Source organism: Euphorbia lathyris, chromosome 7 (assembly GCF_963576675.1).
Source record: "Euphorbia lathyris chromosome 7, ddEupLath1.1, whole genome shotgun sequence".
NCBI lineage: Eukaryota > Viridiplantae > Streptophyta > Magnoliopsida > Malpighiales > Euphorbiaceae > Euphorbia > Euphorbia lathyris.
This window is the reverse complement of record NC_088916.1, coordinates 63581012-63601336: the sequence shown is the minus strand read 5'-3', so window position 1 is coordinate 63601336 and position 20325 is coordinate 63581012. Positions and strand designations below refer to the sequence as shown.

The window sequence follows — 20325 nt, the reverse complement described above, 5'->3', positions numbered from 1 at the left end:
ATTCAAAAATTAGAGGAAGTTATTTCTAATCTACATTATAGAAATGGTATGAATGTAGAGCCGATGTTGAATTATCCTAGTGAAATAAAGCTTTAATGAAATCACCTATGGATGAGAGAAATTATTCAAGGAGTAACGAGTATGAAAGATGATGACAATCAAGATCCAGGTGATAGTAACACTCTAGCACATGTTTCTCCAAAAGATTTTTTTTTTTTGGCGTATAGACTTTAAAAATTACTTTCTTCAAAATGAGGAGAATATGCTGAATGTAGTTTATGCCCTTCAAAAAGTTAAAGATGAAGTTGAGTTCAATTCGCATGAGAAGAAGAAAAGATTGATTATATATACATATTTTAGAAAATCATAAAATTTGAAATAAAAATGGTTTAGAAAGTGTTTTATTTTATGAATTATATATATAATTTTCATATGTACTTAATAAATTATTTATTTTATATTTTCAGTGGACTTTAAGGTTTTTTTTGTTAAAAATTATTATTTTATACATTTAACGAGATTATTATTTTATCCCATTGGTCCAAATCAAGACCGGAGAAAATTATTACTTAATCGAGATTAATAATTTATCGAGATTTTACTTTAATTAGATATCGTTTGGAGAGGACTTTATAAATTTTAGGCTTAATACATCATTTGCCCCCTGAACTTGTACAAAAAGCTTGATTGACCTTCTGAACTTTCAAAGTATCCTGATAGCCCCCCTGAACTTGCATAAAATGTTTAGTTAGCTTCCTGAACTTGCACAAAATGTAATCAATTGATCACTCGGTTGCAAAAAGTAAGTTAAATGAGGAAAATGTATTACACGCGTCTTAAAAAAAGTAAAACAATCAAGATCGGGGCATTGTGGTTGTAATATTAGAGAATATAAAGTTTATAGTTGAGCAAGTGATAACTTTATTTTTACTTTATTTTTTAATTATGTAATAATATTCTAAGACATGTGGAATACATCTTTCGCATTTAACTTACTTTTTTGCAACCGAGTGATCAATTGATTATATTTTATGCAAGTTCAGGAGTTAACTAAATATTTTATGTAAGTTCATGGGACAATCAGGATACTTTGAAACTTTAAAGGGCCAATCAATTATTTTAGACAAGTTCAGGAGGCAAATGATGTATTAAGCCTAAATTTTAATAAGAAACAGAGAACTTCATAAATGAAATAATAAGATGTTGACTACTAATGCTATTTGACTAATAAGATCATGTAACAAAAATAATATCAAATATCACTAGCAACAAACAAATAGTCCATAGTCCATTTAATTAAGATACTATTTGTTCCACTTATATAGTAAGTTTATTCATTAAATGAGGATTCAAATCGATTATAGCTATAATTAAAATATTTAGTGAGCGAGTTTTGCTTCTTAAAAGAGTCTACCTAGTTCGAACCTCAATTAGTTTGGACTGTCAATTTAAAATACCGACAGGTAAAAAAAGAAAAACTTAACCCATTATTTTAAGTTTCCAATTTTTTTTAATGAAATTGGATAATGATTTTAATAAACAAACTTAAAATTATTTTAGTTTGGACATAAAATTAAGAAAAGAAAAGGAAAGGATAAAAAGCATTTTTTTAAATCACTCCAATTAGAAAAAGATAAAGAGTTAGCCTTGACTCTAAATTTATTGAAAAAGATAAACACTACAAAACATGTTAACATTGGCTCTAAATTCTAGCTCAAATTAATTTTTTTACTAAAGAACTTTTTCTTTCCAGAAGAATATATTGGTAATCACCTATAAATTTGAAGTTACTGGTAATTTTTGTAAATATTTAATTAAAACAGGCTACAAGTTAAGATAGAATTTATGTTATGAAGTGATCTTTTCTCAATGGAATGTAATACTAGTATCTGATTATCATAAAAATGTCATATTAGCTAATTTTTTAAAGAAAAAAATAATATTGATACAAAATCAAAGTATAAATCGGGTGGGCTATTGGTCATTCTATTATAGTAATGGAATAAATATTTCTAGCTAGTTCGTTAGCTACATTGTTCCCAGAACGACCAATAAACTTAAAAACTAACGTCATTAAAAAAAAAAGAAAGTAAAGAATTATTAAAATAATCCATATGAAATAATTCATATGATGACCAAACAGGACACTGTCTAAGATGCTTAACCATTATCGTTCCATCAGTCTCAACCAAACAATTCTTCAAACCATAATTTTTGAGTCCATTAAGAACCTCTTTAATCCCAGTAGTTTCTCCTTTTTTAGCCAAATAATTACCCATACAACGACATGGTTGATTCGAAGAAGATGAAAGATGATGAAGGAGATGCTAGGACTCCTACCTTTTCGATCTCTATGGGTTTCTATAAAAGCAGTCAACAATCAAAACACCATAGGATGACGAGAAACTTGACTCAACTAAATGAGCAACAATTGTTGCAGCATCCGACTCAACCTCAGTCCCATCCAAACTCTTATCCTTTAACCAGCTCAACGCCTCTCAAATACCCATGGCTTCCCCATCACGAGAATGAAACTCCATAGGAAGGTGACAAGAGAACGTAAAAAAAAAACCCCTCACCCTTATCATTTTGCGCAACAACGTCAATCTCTAGGACCTCAGAACCCACAAATATCTAAGCATCCACATTCAACTTCAGGTTAAGCAGGTCGCCCGAAAAGACTATGCAACAGATCCCAATAAGCAGACCGACGAGTACGCTCATGAATCCCATAAAAACGAGCAAACCACCAGGACATACTACCCTCCAAATTGACTTCCACATCCATAAAATGCCGATCCAAATTTAGAATTTTAACCATCCCCAACGGACACCAGAACATACCTAAACCGCCACTCCTTCATTCGCAGTCAACACTTACACGCTCATCAAACTTAATTCTTCTTCAAAATACACCTAAACGATCCACACATATGCGAGGCTTGGAAAGGAAAAGAATATAAGACTTATATTGAAAGACAAGATCTATATAAACTCATACTACCTATGGATTTCCCAATCCACAACGGTTCTAGATCATTAGACTCATAAGAGAAACCAAACAAAACTTGCCAATACGACAAGACTTAAATATTTTTAAATACTTATCAAATTGTCATATTAGCTATTTGGACTTCATTAAATTGTTCTAATGTGAGGAATACTGAGCTAAGTTTGCTGAATCTAGAGATTGCTTCATATAAGATCGTAAATTGATTTAAAATTTAGTTTTATGTTGTTGATGTTTACTTCATTCGCTTGACAGAATAATAATGCATTCTCCTAAAAAAGGAGATGAGATTGGTGGTTTCTTCTTGCTCATTTGACTCCCTGAATTTTATCATTAATTTCAACATTGTTTTGAACATAAACAAGATATTTCAAACACAAAATAAACAAGAAAGGAGAAAAGATATGTCTTTGGCGACCGTCTCATTGAGGTTGAATATAACCATGAAACTCGCCAATGATGTTAAAAGAATAAGTAATTGAAGAAACACATTCCATAACCACTTGATCCATTTTGACCAGAAGCCTGCAATCTTCATAATGTGTTGAAGAAAACCCCATTATAGTCTATCATAAGCTTTACTCATGTGTAGTTTAATAGCCACTTTCATCTTCCATTAGCGTCGATATTTTAGAATGTGCATTAACTTATAGATAATCAGGATATTATATGTAATATTTTCATTTTTTAGAAAAACACACTGATTATTTATGATGAGAGGCTAAATAGTTGATTAAAATAAAATTTAAGAGCATGAAAATATATATAGACTGGTCAGTGTATACATGAATTAATTAAATATTTATTAAAATTTGAATTCAAAAAGATGGATTCACTTTTTAAGTGTTTGATAAGTGGTTTGAACAAGAAAAATTATATGGTTGAACCGGAACCAGTAATAGTCCTTCACTCAGATAACGACACATCTTTCTAATTACTAATTCACGGTAGAATTTCTCTTCAACAATCACATAAATTGTATGTAAAAAAAAAAAAAAAAAGACAAACCAATGCTTATAAAAAAAAAACATTTCCCTTAAAATTAAAATATACGAGTAATATATTTATTATGTGCTTTTTATAGGAAGACAAGGAGGAATGGAGTATCATTATCAGTTGATCGCAAAAGATCCCACGCAAAATTGATATAGTACATATTTTTAGAGAGAGAGAGAGAGAGAGAGATAAACGTTTTACTGGTTTTCTGTGAGGACTGGCGGATAAAATCCAAACCGAAGTGGATCATAGCTCAGTACCGCCTTGAAGCCTGTTGCTGCGAGGTCTTAGCAGAGAACAGAGAATATGATCTTAGACGGAATTGAGGACGAAGAGAAATGGCTTGCCGAAGGAATTGCCAGCATTCAACACAACGCCTTTTACATGCATCGCGCTTTGGTATTTCTTTTCTCAAAAGTTCATTACGTATCTGCATTTTTCAATCTTAATTTCCTATTTTTCATTTCAATTCTTTGTATCAGGATGCCAATAATCTCAGAGAAGCTCTCAAGTACTCAGCTCAGATGCTGTCGGAGCTCCGTACTTCGAAACTCTCTCCTCACAAATACTACGAACTCTGTAAAACCCGACTTGAGTTTCGATTGATTAAATAAATGATGTTTATATGGATTTTAATCTCGATTATTCTTGAAATCGCAACCGGATTTGATTTTTAATTCGCTGAATTGTTTTAGATATGAGAGCTTTCGATGAATTGAGGAAGCTGGAGATCTTCTTCAAGGACGAGAGCAGGCACGGTGTTTCGGTCGTTGATTTGTATGAACTTGTGCAGCATGCTGGCAATATATTACCTAGACTGTGAGTGATATGATGATACTCCGGGAAATCCTTTTATTAAATTTCTTTTCTATTCTTGAGTTTTGTTAACATATAGACCAATGCTTGAAATATTTACCAGGTATCTGCTATGTACGGTTGGCTCAGTGTACATCAAATCGAAGGAGGCTCCGGCAAAGGATGTGCTTAAGGATCTTGTGGAAATGTGTCGTGCTGTTCAGCATCCAATTCGTGGATTATTTCTTAGAAGTTACCTTGCTCAAATCAGTAGAGATAAATTGCTTGATGTTAGTTCCGAGTACGAAGGGTAAGAAATTCTTGAGTATTGTTTTTTCCTTGATAGACTTTTTAACACTGGCCAATTTAACTTGTATACTTGTAACTTATTTTGGCAAACACTCACTAAATCGATATTAGCAGTTATTAAGTGTCCTATCATCAACGTTAATTTACTATTACTAACTAAAGCAAATTCTAAATATGAATTAGAAGAAGATTGTTGTCAAAATGTTCATAAGAATCCCTCCTACTAACCACATTAAGTTAGATCTACAGTTCATTTGACTGAGCTCCTTCACATTGCTACATGAGACAGTTGCCTATACGATTGTCAGCATATCTTCTATAACATCGTAGATCATATTTTTTTTTTTCATCTTGCAGGGCTTGTTAAAACTGCATATGATCAGCTATAAATTTGTTTTGCCTCTTGTATTGAGATAAGAATTTTAATTTGATTGTACATTTATCCAGAGATGCCGACACAGTAATGGATGCTATAGAATTTGTGATTCAAAATTTCACTGAGATGAATAAACTTTGGGTTCGGACGCAGTATCAGGTTTGATGTGCATCTCTGAACTCATGTATGTTATTGTGTTCATAGCACCATAGGACTTGCATGCCATACATGTAAAATGAGTCATGAGAGCATGATTTTTGGCCATACAGGTGTTTTGGTGCTTGTGATCATTCATACTCTTTGGTGATCCTGAGTTGAGGCCTTCAATTGGGCTTTCTGGTCTGCAGGGACCCAGTCGGGTAAGAGAGAAGCAGGAGAAGGAAAGAAGCGAACTACGTGACCTTGTAATACTTATGATCTATATCTATCCTTGAAGAACCGTTATCACATTTAATTTCTTCTGTGGAAATTACACGTGTCCTGTTGTTCATTTTTTGTTAGGTAGGGAAGAATCTCCATGTTCTTAGTCAGATAGAAGGTATAGACCTTGAAATGTACAAAGATGCTGTTCTTCCCAGAGTCTTAGAACAGGTTGGATTATGTAGGTCTTGTCTTATTGGTTTCCTTATCCTTCATTTGGAATCATATATTTATCTCAGTGGGCATTTAATGATGCTTCAAATGTCCCTGTAAAATAAAAACAGGTTGTCAACTGTAAGGATGAGCTTGCACAGTTTTACTTGATGGGCTGCTTAATTCAGGTATTTCCAGACGAGTACCACTTGCAGACAATTGATACATTATTGGCAGCATGCTCTCAGCTTCAGGTAAACCTTTTCCTGAATCAAGGATCCTCTGTTTCTTTCTTAGGACGCAGAATTTTCGATCTAGGAAAAATAAATCATAATTTCTAGTCTAGTAAATTGTTATAAAATTTACAAATAAAAGAATCTCATTATGGATTTTGATCTGTGGATCATGCCAGTTACATAGTTCATGGATTTCTTCAAAATTACTATTTTGAGTATTTGTCCATAAGTTGTTGAGTTTTGTGGCTATACTATAAGTACATGAATATTGCATTTTCCCTCTCCTTCCACTGCTATTTTTCATGATGTGTGTGTGTGTGTCTGTTGGAAGTGTATAATGAACTGAACAAAGGCTGCTCCCTGACATGTTCTTCTCTGTCTCCATATGGATTTCCAGCCAACGGTTGATGTGAAGACAGTGCTATCAGAATTGATGGAAAGGTTATCTAATTATGCTGCTTCAACTGAAGATGTGAGTAACCTTTATGCGCCTGTAACTAGTCCTTTTACAATTTAATTTATTATAGTTAATTTCTTCCAGGTATTACCACAGTTCCTGCAAGTAGAAGCCTTTACTAAATTGAGCAATGCTATAGGGAAGGTATTATACAACATATATGCGCTTAATGTTCTTTGTTTTATTTACTATGGAAATTTGTTGAGAATTCACTGCTCCAAACTAAGATTTTATAGTGCTGTTATTTTGTCCTCAAGCTTTATGTTTGTTTTAGAATAGATTGTTAATAGCAATTGGATGTTTGGTTGCCCAAGGATTACCAATTGGAAAATGTCGCAGAAAACTAAATCTAAACCCTGGAATATAAATTATGACAAGGGGATTCTGACGTATCTGTCTGATTGAAAGCATCAGACATATTCTATTATGCTGATATCGTTAATGAATGACAGGTGATAGAAGTGCAGGTTGACATGCCAATTGTTGGAGCTATTACTTTGTATTTGTCCCTCCTTACATTTACACTCCGTGTACATCCTGATCGTCTTGATTACGTGGATCAAGTTTTGGTATGCTTTCTCTTAATTATTTACATACGACTTCATCCAAGTAAATATTTTCCTTTTTCATGCTTGGCTTTTGGCATGTCTGTCGCTGGTCAAGTCAACCATGCAGCATTTGAAGCGTTCACTTTGAGCTTTCAGCCCCATTAAACTGCAATGGATAGTATTCTTCTAACCACAATTATATCTATTGTAATATTTACAGGGTTTATGTGTTAAGAAGCTCTCCGGCAAGGTCAAGCTTGAAGACAGTAGAGCAAGAAAACAAATTGTTGCACTTCTAAGTGCTCCCTTAGAAAAATTTAATGATGTTGTCACTACCTTGAGGCTTTCGAATTATCCTCGCGTCATGGACTGCCTTGACAATGAAACTAACAAGCTCATGGCCATGGTTATTATTCAAAGCATTATGACAAACAATACTTGCATTTCTAGTGCTAATAAGGTAAGAAGTCTCTGCTTATTTGCATCATAACAAAAATTGCTCCTGGATATGTGGTAAGAATGCTATTCTCTTTCTGTAGGTTGAGGTGTTATTTGAATTGATAAAGGGCCTCATCAAAGATCTGGATGAAACTACTGCAGATGAGGTGAATACTGAGTACAAATATTCATATTGGGAAAAATTAATTGTATATGGTTATTTTGGTAGCTTCTTTGTGATATCCTTCTATTCAGCATGGTTCTTAGATCTTTAATCTTACTTTTATGAGTTTATCTTTCCAGTTTCCATCAAGACTATGCTGTCTATTGCTCCAGCTAATTAGCATAATAACCCTTCTTGATGTTTTACTTGTATTAATAGCTTGATGAAGAGGATTTCAAAGAAGAGCAAAACTCTGTTGCACGCCTAATACACATGCTTTATAATGATGATCCAGATGAAATGTTGAAGGTAAGTTTGTGGAGTCGAGGTTTTTGTCATGCAGATTACTTCTTAAATACGAATTGGGTATTAGTCCAATTGGTATAACTTCACAAAGTGGGAGTGAGGGGTCTATTGTTCGAACTTAGAATCTTCAATTCCTCATGATAAAAAAAATTAGTTGTTAATTTCATTGAATCTCCCATATATGTATATATACACACATACATTCTGCCCTATTTCTTTGAAACATAATCATCAAATATTGTGAAAATAAGGGAGTTGGGTTGAACTCCAGTTCAATTGTCTCTAAAAATATGCCACTAGTAAGAATTCAATGCAAGCATGGTCTAGGTCTTTGAAGCTTTCTGAAATCTTCCATACTTTATAAGGCTATTTGATGAATAAAGAGTCAATATGACCCTTCAACTTGGCTCTCAAGGCCAATTTGCCCCAAATTGAACTTTGGGCATCAAGTTACTTCTTCAACTTGACATTTTTGTCAAATCAGTCCAAATTGACATATATTAGCATAAGAAACTAACACGTACACGTGTCGACAAACCACAAATCATAAGATGACATGTAACGTTTTTGACTTATTTGACAAAAAACCTAAGTTACGGACTAAATTAATACCTAAGGTTCATTGTGGAGCAAATTGATCATGTGAGTCAAGTTGAAGGGCCAAATTGACCATTTACCTCGTTTCAGATTCTGCTTAGACTATACCTGTACCTGTTTGTTTAATTGAACAAGTCATTTTTGTTAATCTACCATACAGATTATCTGCACAGTGAGGGAGCATATAATGGCTGGAGGACCAATGCGCTTACCATTTACAGTTCCTTCTTTAACGTTTTCTGCACTCAGGGTAACTTTTCTACATTTTCCAGGATTTCTGGGTCGTCCTCTTCAATTTTCACTATACATTTTGGCTGATAGAATCAGTTTAAGGCTGTATTGAATTTCAGACAACTTGCCTGATTGCATGCCTTATTTTTGCAATGAAAAGCTAGTAACCGAGAACAATATTTAGTTTAACAGAGAACACATTGCAATATTTAGGAGGTCCTTATGTTCTGTAAATCCATTTTGTGCAACCTACTTGGGACTAGCTTTTAGGTAGTAGGAGCATATTAGATAACTTACCCAGACACCACTTTTTTAAGGGAGACAACCGTTGTACGTGTACCTGTTCTAATATATATAGATGCTTACCATGGACACACTGTGGTCTACGTAGGATCTGTCATCTTGAATATAATTAGTTTTATCATCATATATTCCGGCAGCATGTTAATTAGGGAAAAAAATAATTCAAATTATGTATCATAAGGACCTAAAGGAAAAGCTGATTTCTATTACTACTTATATGTTATTTAATTTGTAGTTTGATATTCTTAGGTTTTGAGGTGAGTCTGAAATGCGAAGGTCACATGTTAGCTTCCAGTAATTGTGATAACATTGTTCGGTAAACACCAATCGTTATTAGAAATGTGTTATTAGATGACTGATTTTTGCAGAATTACTATATTTGCTTGAACAAGTGCTCCACATGCATAGGAAATAATATAGGGTAAATTGCACTCACGGTCACTCAACTTTGCCCTTATTAACATTATGACCATTCAACTTCAAAACCTGACATAAGAGTCACTCAACCCCCTTTTACTAACATAAAAGGCACTCAATCTTGAACAATCTAATAGTAGGTAACCCTCCAATGTAGAGCTGATGAAAATGATATTGTAAGTAACTTTAATCCTTCAACCTATTGGTTTTGAGGTCATTTAGATGTTGTTTGGTTATGATAGAGACATAGTTGTTAAAGGCGTGCCTCTTCTACATCAGACGATTTGATTAGATTTTTAATTTTTTTTTTTTACTGCTCATTAAAATAAAAGGTTCGGTTAATCTCAACCACTTATCCTATTTAGTAAACCTAAATCTTAAAGGTTGATGTAAGTAAAAAGCAACTTCTCATGTGAGAGCTAGGCCATCCTTGTCACTTATAGATGAGGAGGAGGATGCATATGGAGAGGACTTAGAGGAGGAGGAAATTGGAGATGAAAATGATAATTAAGAGGACAATATTAATCTTGAGGATGATCTTGATGATGATTATTAGTTTCTTTTTGTGTTCTTTTTTTATTGACAACGAATCCTTATTAGTTCATTAGCATTAGTTAGGTTAAGCATATGAACTTAACTTGGTGTTTTTGACGTTTAATATTATTATGTTTTAATGTGGTTTTGTTTTGTGTGGTTATAAGTGTGTGTTTTTAGTTCATCATAACTTGTGCTTTAACTAGTAATAGAGTATCAGTGACCGTCCGATGTTAATATGAATTGGGCCTTTAACTATCAGCTTAAGCTTTTAGTTCGGTTGGTTCCATGACATGGTATCAGAGCCTCTTTGACTAAGTGATGAAAGGTTCGATTCCTGGCAATCTCATTTATTGATTAAATTTTAGGACATGATAATATGGGCCTGTGTTGTGCACGCTTCAAGCCCAGCGGGCATTTGCGTGCGGGGTGTTTCAGATGTTAATATGAATTGGGTCTTTAACTATTACCTTTAGTTCAGTTGGTTCCATGACAGTGGCATTAGTAAATAGTATCAAATACTGATATTTAGATTTTGTATCTTTTTTTTTTTTCCATTTTCCGGCCCTTGCGCCTAAGCTCTAGGACCCCCTAGTGCCTTAGTGCGCCTTTGATAAGTATGGAGAGAGAAGTGTCTGTTTAGAGGGAGAAAAATCCGAAAATGGTGATTTGGATAATCGAAATGTGGCTCTAAGCAACTTTAGTTTTTAGACTTGTCCATTTTGAGGCCATTTACTTTCATCAGGGGCATATAAAGGCAAAGTTGAGTGACTTTTATGTTAGGTTTTGAAGTTAAGTGACCATAATGTCAATAAGGACAAAGTCAAGTGGCCATGGATGTAACTTACCCAAATAATATATCATAATACGAATAACACTGACACGTATGTTTCATTTTCACAGTATTTAGAAACATGAGTTTAATTAGTCGATTTGTTAGTGAACAAGGAAAAATATTATCTAAATGGGTGAATAGATTGTGTTTAAAGCAACAACGATTATTTGTAATATTATTTCTGCGAGCTTTTTCTCTGTATTTTCTATTTCTTGAATCAAAGATCAACTCAAGGATTGTTTTATGTTCACGAGAGTACGATTAACATTGTTTCTAACTACAACATTTCTTTGGACTTTTTTATGTCGTTTGCAGCTGGTCAGACAGTTGCAACGTCAGGATGGAGATATAGTGGGAGAAGAACTTCAGGCAACTCCTAAGAAAATTTTTCAAATCCTGAATCAGGTAACTCTATAGGTGATCATTATTGGTAGTACGGTGCTCCATATAGCAGAAACAGAAGCTGTGGGAGCATAGTTGTTAAAGGCGCGCCTGACTCAAGGCACAGAGGTTAGCGCCTCAGTAGGTCTCAGGCGGGCGATGTCAGCAAGGCGCACGCCTTGCTGCGCCTTGTGCCTAGGCTCTCTAGGCGCTGTTTTAACGGGTTTTGAGAGTTTTTTAGGCCTTTTTCAACCTATAATCATAGCCATAGGAAACCTTTAGGATTAAGGGCTCGGATCAAATTAGAAAAAGAAAGAAAAAAAAAGGAAATAAAAGACCAGCAGCTGTGGCCCTGGAGGAAAAAATGCAAAAGTAGCAGCTTCTTCTCCTTGAAGCTCGTGACACTATTGACCCCTTTCCTTTACAAGATATAGACGATGCCAATGAATGGTTGATGGGTAGATTGGATGGAAAGGGGTCGGATGAAGATGAGCTAGTGTTCCCAAATGAAAATTTAACCTGGGCTGCTGTTTGTAGGTGTGTTGGAGCTGAAGAAAGTGCTTATCATACTAGAGGAGTAGGAAAAAATGTTATGAATACCTCTAGTTCAAGCGCTAGGCCTAGGTCAAGGGATAAGGGTAAAGCACCATTATTTATGTGTTGTTATTTATAATTTTATATGTTATTTTTTTTGTTCGCCTTGTAGCTCGGGCGTGCGTCTGAGCCTTGCACCTTGCGCCTAGGCTCCAGGACACCTTTGCGCCTTAGTGCGCCTTCCAAAACTATGTGTGGGAAAACACATTTCTAGTTATGACATGTTTGAAATTCTGCTTGAACTGGATCATCCTATTAATTTTATCTTGTATCCCTAGACCAATTAGTATACTATTCTTCACTTGTTAAGATGGGACATTTTTTTCTTTTAGAATGGGTTTTACCAGAAATGTTCTATACTTTTTCCTTCTTTCACTTTCTTATTTTCCATTTTCCTGTGATGCTCATATTTATGCTTAACCCTTTCTACAGACCTGTTTCATTTGTTTTTCTGGCACTGATAGTAATATTATCTACTTTTATCAGATCATTGAGGCTCTTTCATCCATTCCATCACCTGAACTTGCCTTAAGATTATACTTGCAATGTGCTGAGGTATGTCATGGTTTGACTTGGTAATTCATAAAAATTAATAAGGTTGTTTGTAGCAATAATTAAGTAAAGTAACAAAAATATTGATGTTACTGCTTCAGGCATGTATGCTGACAAAAAATTTGCTCACACATACATGAAATGAAACTGAAAGCTTTGCTAACCTACTGAACCTAAGTCATGTCCACCTCCCTACCTTCATACATGGGCGAGCACCTGATGTTGGTGTACCACTTGCCCCCTATTTATCTGTAATTCTGAATGTTATCATGCACATTATATTACTCGCATACTAGATGCATGGAAGATTCTTCCTCTGTCTTTACTACAACTAGTTTGTGGTTTAAAGATCTAGTGTTTTTTTTTTCTTTCTTTATAGTGACTCTCTTCTTGCTTGGATTCTTTTATAAGATGTTCACTATTTAATTTTATCTGTTATTTGATCTTGAATAATCAGGCTGCCAATGATTCGGATCTTGATCTTGAGTCGGTTGCTTATGAATTTTTCACAGAGGCATTTGTATTATATGAAGAAGAAATTGCGGTATCTACTACTGAATTATTCTCAACTGATACTTAGCAGGATCTTTTTTATCGAATAATTATGTTTGTCCCTTCTAAATTGTTTTACCAAATTCTCTTGCTTTCCAGGATTCCAAAGCCCAAGTGACTGCAATACATCTCATTATTGGCACTCTCCAGAGGATGAATGTATTTGGTGTTGAGAACAGGGATACCTTAACTCACAAGGCCACTGGAGTAATAATAATTATTGCAAACTTTTTAATGGTCAATAATTTTTCGGACTAAACCATTTACGAGCATTTCTTTTCGTGATTTCTCTCTTTCTCAGTATTCCGCAAAGCTTTTGAAGAAACCTGATCAATGCAGAGCAGTTTATGCATGTTCACATCTATTTTGGGTCGAGGATCAGGATGGCATTAAGGATGGGGAAAGGTTCTTTTTTCACTAGCCCTTGTTTGATAACTACTCAAATCACTTAATTTAATAGTTTAAGCACTTATTTACATTAAGTATGTTTGATAACTTCAATTTTTCAACCACTTAAAATGTTCAATTAAGTTAAAAATCAATTATTTTGATAAGTCAAAATATTTAACTAATATTTTTTATATTCAGTGCTTAATTTTCAGTTTTATCAAACAACAACTAACTTATGAATGAATTATCTTACCAAAAACTAAATAAATTTATGAACGGATTGCAGCGGGATAATTCTTCTCCAGTTTACATTTATAGTAGCTAATAATTATTGAAACTGTCTCCACTTTCAGGGTCCTCCTTTGCCTAAAGCGCGCCTTAAGAATTGCGAATGCTGCTCAGCAAATGGCCAACGTTACAAGAGGTAGCAATGGACCAGTTACACTGTTTGTTGAAATATTGAACAAGTAAGTAGCTTGAGCCTGTTACCTGAACCCAATTATACAGTAGTTTTAGCTAGTAATTTACTTATGCCTTGTGGACATGCTTTAGGTATCTATACTTTTTTGAGAAAGGAAACCCACATATTACAAGTGCCGCGATACAGGGCTTGATAGAGTTGATCAAAGCCGAATTGCAAATCGACTCTACAACTCCGGATCCAGCAGCAAAAACTTTCTTTGCCAGCACTGTTCGATATATTCAGTTCCAGAAAACAAAAGGCGGTGCCATTGGTGAGAAATTTGACCCTATCCAGGTGTGACTTCCAACATGTGTAAAATGAGGTGTGTTTGTTTTACGTCATAACTTGATCAAGCGGGTTGTTTAGTAATAGCTGGTGTTTTGCCTTTTTCATAGCATTTTTCTCACCCTAAAATTGATTTGAGATGAAAGAAAATTTTACCCAAAAAAATAAAGAAAAGAAGAAAAAAAACACCCTGTGGTACCTTTTCTCCAATTTGAAATTGAATCTTACTTTTGTTTGATCTTGATCCTTGCGAAATTTGAGTTATGTGAAATTGCTCATTATTATTTATTCCTTGTAGAGTTGTGGGGGATTTATTGGTTGAACATTGTGGCTTACGTGTATAGTCTTTTATTATACTCTACTCTCTAGTATGAGGTTTTCTTGTTTATCTAAGGTTGATGGATTTATACCTTTCTCGACTTTTTATTGGCTAAGTTTGATATTTGATGGAATGTACATTACATTCATTTTTATTGAATAAGAATCATCTGAGAGGACGATATGTTTATATTATTATTAGTCAATCTTGCCTCATTTAGTTTCGAGTGTGGCAAAATAATTACTAATGACTCGTCAAGTTTATTTGCTACGTTCTTGACTTCTCACTCAAATCTGTTATCGATTTATATTTTCTTTTTGATAGATAAAGGTTTAGGTGAGGGTAGGTTTGCCCTCTTCCAAGGTCAGGGTAAACCTTAAACCTCGATGAAGATTTACAGTAGAATTTACAAATTACCTATCAATACCTTAAATGTTTTTTTTTTGGAAACTGTAGATGTATCTCTAATGTAAGAAATAATAAATTTTGTTTTCAACGTTCTAATATGGAGCAATTTTAGATCCGCAGTAGCGGCATTAACCTTTGATTGTTTGGAGTGCAAAAATTAAAACTAACCTATATGGGTTGTGTTTGTTTTGTTTTTCTCCCCGGCTTTTATGCAGGCCAACCATTTTGGCCTGGGCTGAAAAAAGAAGCACAACCTTTCATGTATCGGGGTACTTGTACTCCGCAGATGTAGATGAAGGGGTGGGCAGAGTTCGGAACCACCTCTTGGGTGGTTCTCAATGGGTGATGCGTCGTATTTGAATCTAGGCAAGAGTTTGGTTTTATGTTATCATGGTCTGAAATTGCTGCATATACTGTTTTTTGGGTCTAAAATTATTTTAAATTTAGGTTAGAAACATTAAGGACAAAATTTCACATTTATTATGTAAATGAATGAGAGGTGTATCCCTGCTTTCTCAGAATCATTAGGAGCAAATTGCAATCTTGTAAAATTGAACTCAAAATCATAGGAGAAAATTTAAATCTAAAAATGAAAAATGTAGATCTTAAAAGAAGTTATTTAAAATTTAGGGTTCTTAAAAGAAGCTATTTAAAATTTAGGGAGTTAGTATTTTTTTAATCAAATTTAATTAATTTTGGTCGAGGTTTTCTATAATTTGTTTTGCACGTTTGATAGCTTAAATTATTTCAACCATATGACCATATGATTATGATATATTCCTATAATCCTTTGGATTGAAAATTCCGTCCCAAAAATATAATATTACAAGACTTGTGTTCATGTTCATGATAGTGAATAAAAATTAATATTAGTTTGATATGTTTTGTTTGTTTGTTTTTTGGGAAATAAATAAAAGAAAATTTTATTTTTTATTCTATATATATTTTCATTTCTTTTTAAATCAATATTAGAAAATTGTGAAAATAATTATTTTAAAAAATATTTTCCAAAACTAATCTTAATAATATTTTGAATTTTGAAAGAAATATTTCTTAAAATAAATGTAAGGTTAGTCGCTAGAAGTTAAGAATTACTTAAATTATTACAGGACAAAAAAAATGGGATAATTACAAAACTGGCCCTATTTTACAACCCATTTACGTTTTTAGTGTAGTGCTCCAACTTTTTACAAATATAACTAGGCTAAAAACGTAAATGGGTTATAAAATAGGGCCAGTTTTGTAATTATCCCTATTTTAATTAGTAATATGAATCTTTGTCTTGCAAATATCAAATTTATGTCAAATTTTCTAAGTGGGTTAGTTGGTGAAATACCCATTGAAATCGTTAACTGCATACTTGACATAATGCATACTTGACATAATTCATAATTTTTTTTTAGAAACTTGTAAATAATTTTTAAAATTTGAATTTCTTTGTAAATTCCCCTTGATGTAATTTTCTCATAAATATATTCATAATTTAAGCCAGCAATGTTTCACAAAATCACAAAAACAAAACTGATAGAAAATGCAACTAAAAATAAAAATATTTTCTGGGGCTAAACCTTCAAACATTGCCACAAGTTGGGAAAAAAATAAACAAATAACAGAAAAAAAAAAAAGCAGGAACATCTCTCCAAAAGCTAGATGCCTTCCACAAATTTGGTTAATACACAAATAAATGTTCATGCAGTACAATTACATATCATAAAATCAAAGAAATCGAAGACCTGAAGTTCTCACAGAAACTCCCTAAAATGTCAGTCAATACTGTACAACAAGATTTCGTGCTTCCTCGTGCAAGGATGAAATTGAAAAAGAACACTGAAAGTGACCGCCATAAGCGGCCGAAACACCACCTCTGTCAAGCCTAATTATTCCTAGATCAAATCACAGTATGGAGCAAGCCTTTTGTCCCTTTTTCTTCTTCTTTTGCTTCGGAGGCTGGAGAACCATTTTGATGGCTGCATCGAAAACCGCCTTCACATTCTGCATTTCATGTAACAAAAATCCGTTCTAAGCTATGAAGATGAAGTTGAAGTTGTTATGGTACATGAAAATGGAAGTTAGGAAAACACACCTGCTGTGTTTTTGAGCTACATTCAACATAAGCAGGAGCACCAATAAGTTTCCTCAGTTCCTCTCCCTTCAGATAAATCCAAAAGCAAGAACAATTAATTACGAGGATGATGATGAAATTGAGGATGAGGAGAAACGGGGAAATATGTGATCTTTACCTGAGCACTGGTGATAGGCATTGCACCAGGATGGTCAACGAAGAACTGTTTGTCCTCTCGAAGATCTGCAACAGGTAAAGATAACTGAGAACTATTAGATTTCAGAAAGATAAAGCTACGTGTGTGAGATTATTGAGCTCCAACAATAGCGATAGGCTGCAAACGAAACATCAATGCTTACACGATAAATTCTACAACCAAAAGCATAAATCGATGAGTCATGCAATAGTTCTTACAACTGCTGACTAGCTAGCCTGCAATAGCGATAGGCTGCCAAATAATATTACTAAACCATAAACTTGGTGAAGTAATGAAGTTTAGAAAGAGAAAGACAACGTCAATAGAAAAAATTACTCGTATTTAATTAATTAAAGTCAAATCATAAATGGTAACTATGAAAAACTTCTGCAATGAAAATCTGCAACATTAATACATGCTTGCATAAAGTCACAAGTGACCGAAACAAAAGAGCAACATGTCATCTAAGAACTAAGACCAGCTTATGGATTGTTGATTGTCAACCCAACTTAACTAAGACTACAGAATTGATAAAATTCAACAGTACCAGGCATCATTCCTGAAATATGTGGTGTCGACTAAAAGAACTGACATTTGTATTCTATATGCCAATTGATTAAGAAGATGCAAGATATATATATAAAAAAAAAAGGTTACCAAGTTTTGTTCCGACAAGAATTATTGGAACTCCAGGTGCATAATGCCTCAGTTCAGGTATCCACTGAAATGGAAAGCCAGTATGTAAGCATAGAGAAATTCAAGCAGTGTTTTGGCAGGAACTTAATAATGATCTCAAAAAAAGTCATTGAAGACAACCTTCTTGGCAACATTTTCATAGCTGGCTTTGCTGATTAAAGAGAATGCAAGAATAAAGACATCTGCTCCGCGATAACTCAAAGGTCTTAACCTATTGTAATCCTCCTGACCTGTTCAGATGTGATAAAATAAATCCCCGAGCAAGAAAGATATCCCAGCTATAAATAAATGTATAAATTTTCAAGGAATTCAGAATTACCAGCAGTATCCCATAACCCTAAATTAACAGTGCTGCCATCCACAACCACATTTGCACTGAAATTGTCAAAAACAGTTGGTACATAGTCCTGTTTTCAAGTACAGCAGCCAAAAGAAAATAAGGACCAACTGTACAATAGCTGATATCCAAATAACTAAAAGCAAACAGATTCAATAAGAATCATCATGAAACAAGCTGTAAAACAAACTCAAGCAAACATTTGGACTACTAAATAATGAAGGTAGATCAGAAAGCCTGGTAAAATAAAAGCATTTCTTTCCATTCAGACCACCTCGAACATCCTGATTAATGAAGAACCATTGTAATATAGAAAGGGAGCAAAAACAAATCTCTGGCTGGCTTCATTCCTCTTCTATGGCCGTTCATGCCAGCTAAATTTCAATTCTAAGAAGTAACACTAAAACCTATAAGGGTCTAAAAGATGAAAATGAGTAGGAATTAACTCAATCTCACATGAAAATGGAGAGGTAGTTACTGGGGCTATATTAGTAATGTGCGTTTTCAATGCATGTAGACACACTTTAAAGCCGTGGGACAAAGCAATGAGACTTGGATTAACGCAGATAATATGTAGATGGTAATGGGCCAGATTGTTATGCCAATTATAGCTCCATCTTCCCCAATACAGCTATAGCCTACAAGCTGTATGCTGTCAAACAAGCATTTTCAGCATCGTGACATTTTGTGCTGCCCAGATTTAAGACTAAGCGATCACAATATTGCTCAAGAACACGGAATTAACACTAGTAGACAACCATGTATATACATAATTTCTCGCACCAACTACGATAAAGGACATCCAGCCATAAAATGTAAGCTCCAACAACTATAGAAACAATATAGAAGCAGTTGAACCAACAACCAGATACGTTGAAAATCCCCAAAATTGAAATCCAACAACATAGAACTTGATTCTGCAGTAAATTGAATTCCTCTTCCCGTGAAATCGAGATTTTCAGAGTAAAACGCAGGAAATAACACGTTAATAAAGAGAAAAAGAGAGAGTTTGAGTACCGTAGGGAAAGTGTTGCTGGTGTAGGAAATAAGCATGCAAGTCTTACCGACAGCGCCGTCGCCGACTGTGACGCACTTGATGAACCTAGAGGCGCTCATTTTCACTTCTTCTGATCTCTCTCTCTCTCTCTCTCTAGCTACTTCTTCTTCCTCTAAAAGAACTACCACTACTGCTGCAGCTACTGCTAGTACTCTTCAATAACAACAATGCCCTAACCTGTCTCCTTGTGCCGATTCTTCGAATTCGAAATCAATTTCAGAGCTATGATCGGTCATCAGCAACTAAAGAATCAAGAATCGTAAGAATCAGTTGAAGAACCCTAATTAGAGGACAAAAGAGGAAAATAGTGAGTCTAATATCGGGAGAAGTGAGATAAATAAAGAAGTGAGAATGAAATTTAGAGAAAAAGCTTAGTATTGGGTTTGGCTCTGCTCTGGCTATGGAAATTGAAAAGGAAAAGAGAGAAGAGGAAATGGTATTTGCGGTTGAAGAGCTGAGCTGACTTAAGACAACCATTTGGCAGCTATATGTATTATGTACTTATTTATTTATGTATCTAACCACTCCTCGTCTTTTTTTTTTTTTTTTATCCCCATTTTTATTTAATTATTTATTTATTTCCCGGTTGAAAATGTTTGAAACATCAATTTCCTTTGTCCTTTTTATTTTAACATTATGATATGAATATACAACTATACAACGCAAAAATGTCAATTTTTTTTTTTAAATTACTGAATCTTTTTATTTTTTATTTTTTTAACTTATGGAGTTTAGTATTTAAATTTGACATATTACAATCTAAAATTTACAGGCATAAATATCTTAACTAATGCCATAACTATAGTTATTAAACGTTTTCTTAACTTTTTCTGGTGTTTGTTTAGCTAGGAAGAACAAGAAAATATTTAGGTTAGTTATCAGAAAAATATATAAAGAAATGTAACCAAA

At 33.9% G+C, this 20325-nt stretch overlaps 2 protein-coding genes across 2 annotated transcripts; one reads left to right on the top strand and one right to left on the bottom strand.

Moving 5' to 3' along the window:
- Positions 1 to 4106: 4106 nt before the first annotated feature.
- LOC136235600 (vacuolar protein sorting-associated protein 35B-like) lies at positions 4107 to 14812 on the top strand. Its single transcript, XM_066025393.1, has 22 exons — positions 4107 to 4405; positions 4489 to 4585; positions 4702 to 4825; positions 4926 to 5111; positions 5558 to 5645; positions 5834 to 5890; positions 5988 to 6077; positions 6191 to 6313; positions 6693 to 6767; positions 6837 to 6896; positions 7205 to 7321; positions 7521 to 7760; positions 7840 to 7905; positions 8121 to 8210; positions 8965 to 9054; positions 11440 to 11529; positions 12586 to 12654; positions 13109 to 13195; positions 13303 to 13410; positions 13505 to 13608; positions 13947 to 14060; positions 14146 to 14812. The coding sequence occupies exons 1-22, from the start codon at positions 4313 to 4315 to the stop codon at positions 14354 to 14356; spliced, it is 2379 nt and encodes a 792-aa protein (XP_065881465.1). The 5' UTR covers positions 4107 to 4312; the 3' UTR covers positions 14357 to 14812.
- Positions 14813 to 16702: 1890 nt separating this feature from the next.
- On the bottom strand, positions 16703 to 19888 carry LOC136235640 (rac-like GTP-binding protein RHO1). The gene is made up of 7 exons (XM_066025460.1): positions 19377 to 19888; positions 18342 to 18429; positions 18143 to 18252; positions 17984 to 18047; positions 17309 to 17373; positions 17152 to 17217; positions 16703 to 17060 (listed from the first exon to the last, which is right to left on the bottom strand). Exons 1-7 carry the CDS (start codon positions 19473 to 19475, stop codon positions 16962 to 16964), a joined length of 591 nt encoding a protein of 196 aa, XP_065881532.1. The 5' UTR covers positions 19476 to 19888; the 3' UTR covers positions 16703 to 16961.
- Between the last annotated feature and the right edge of the window lie 437 nt (positions 19889 to 20325).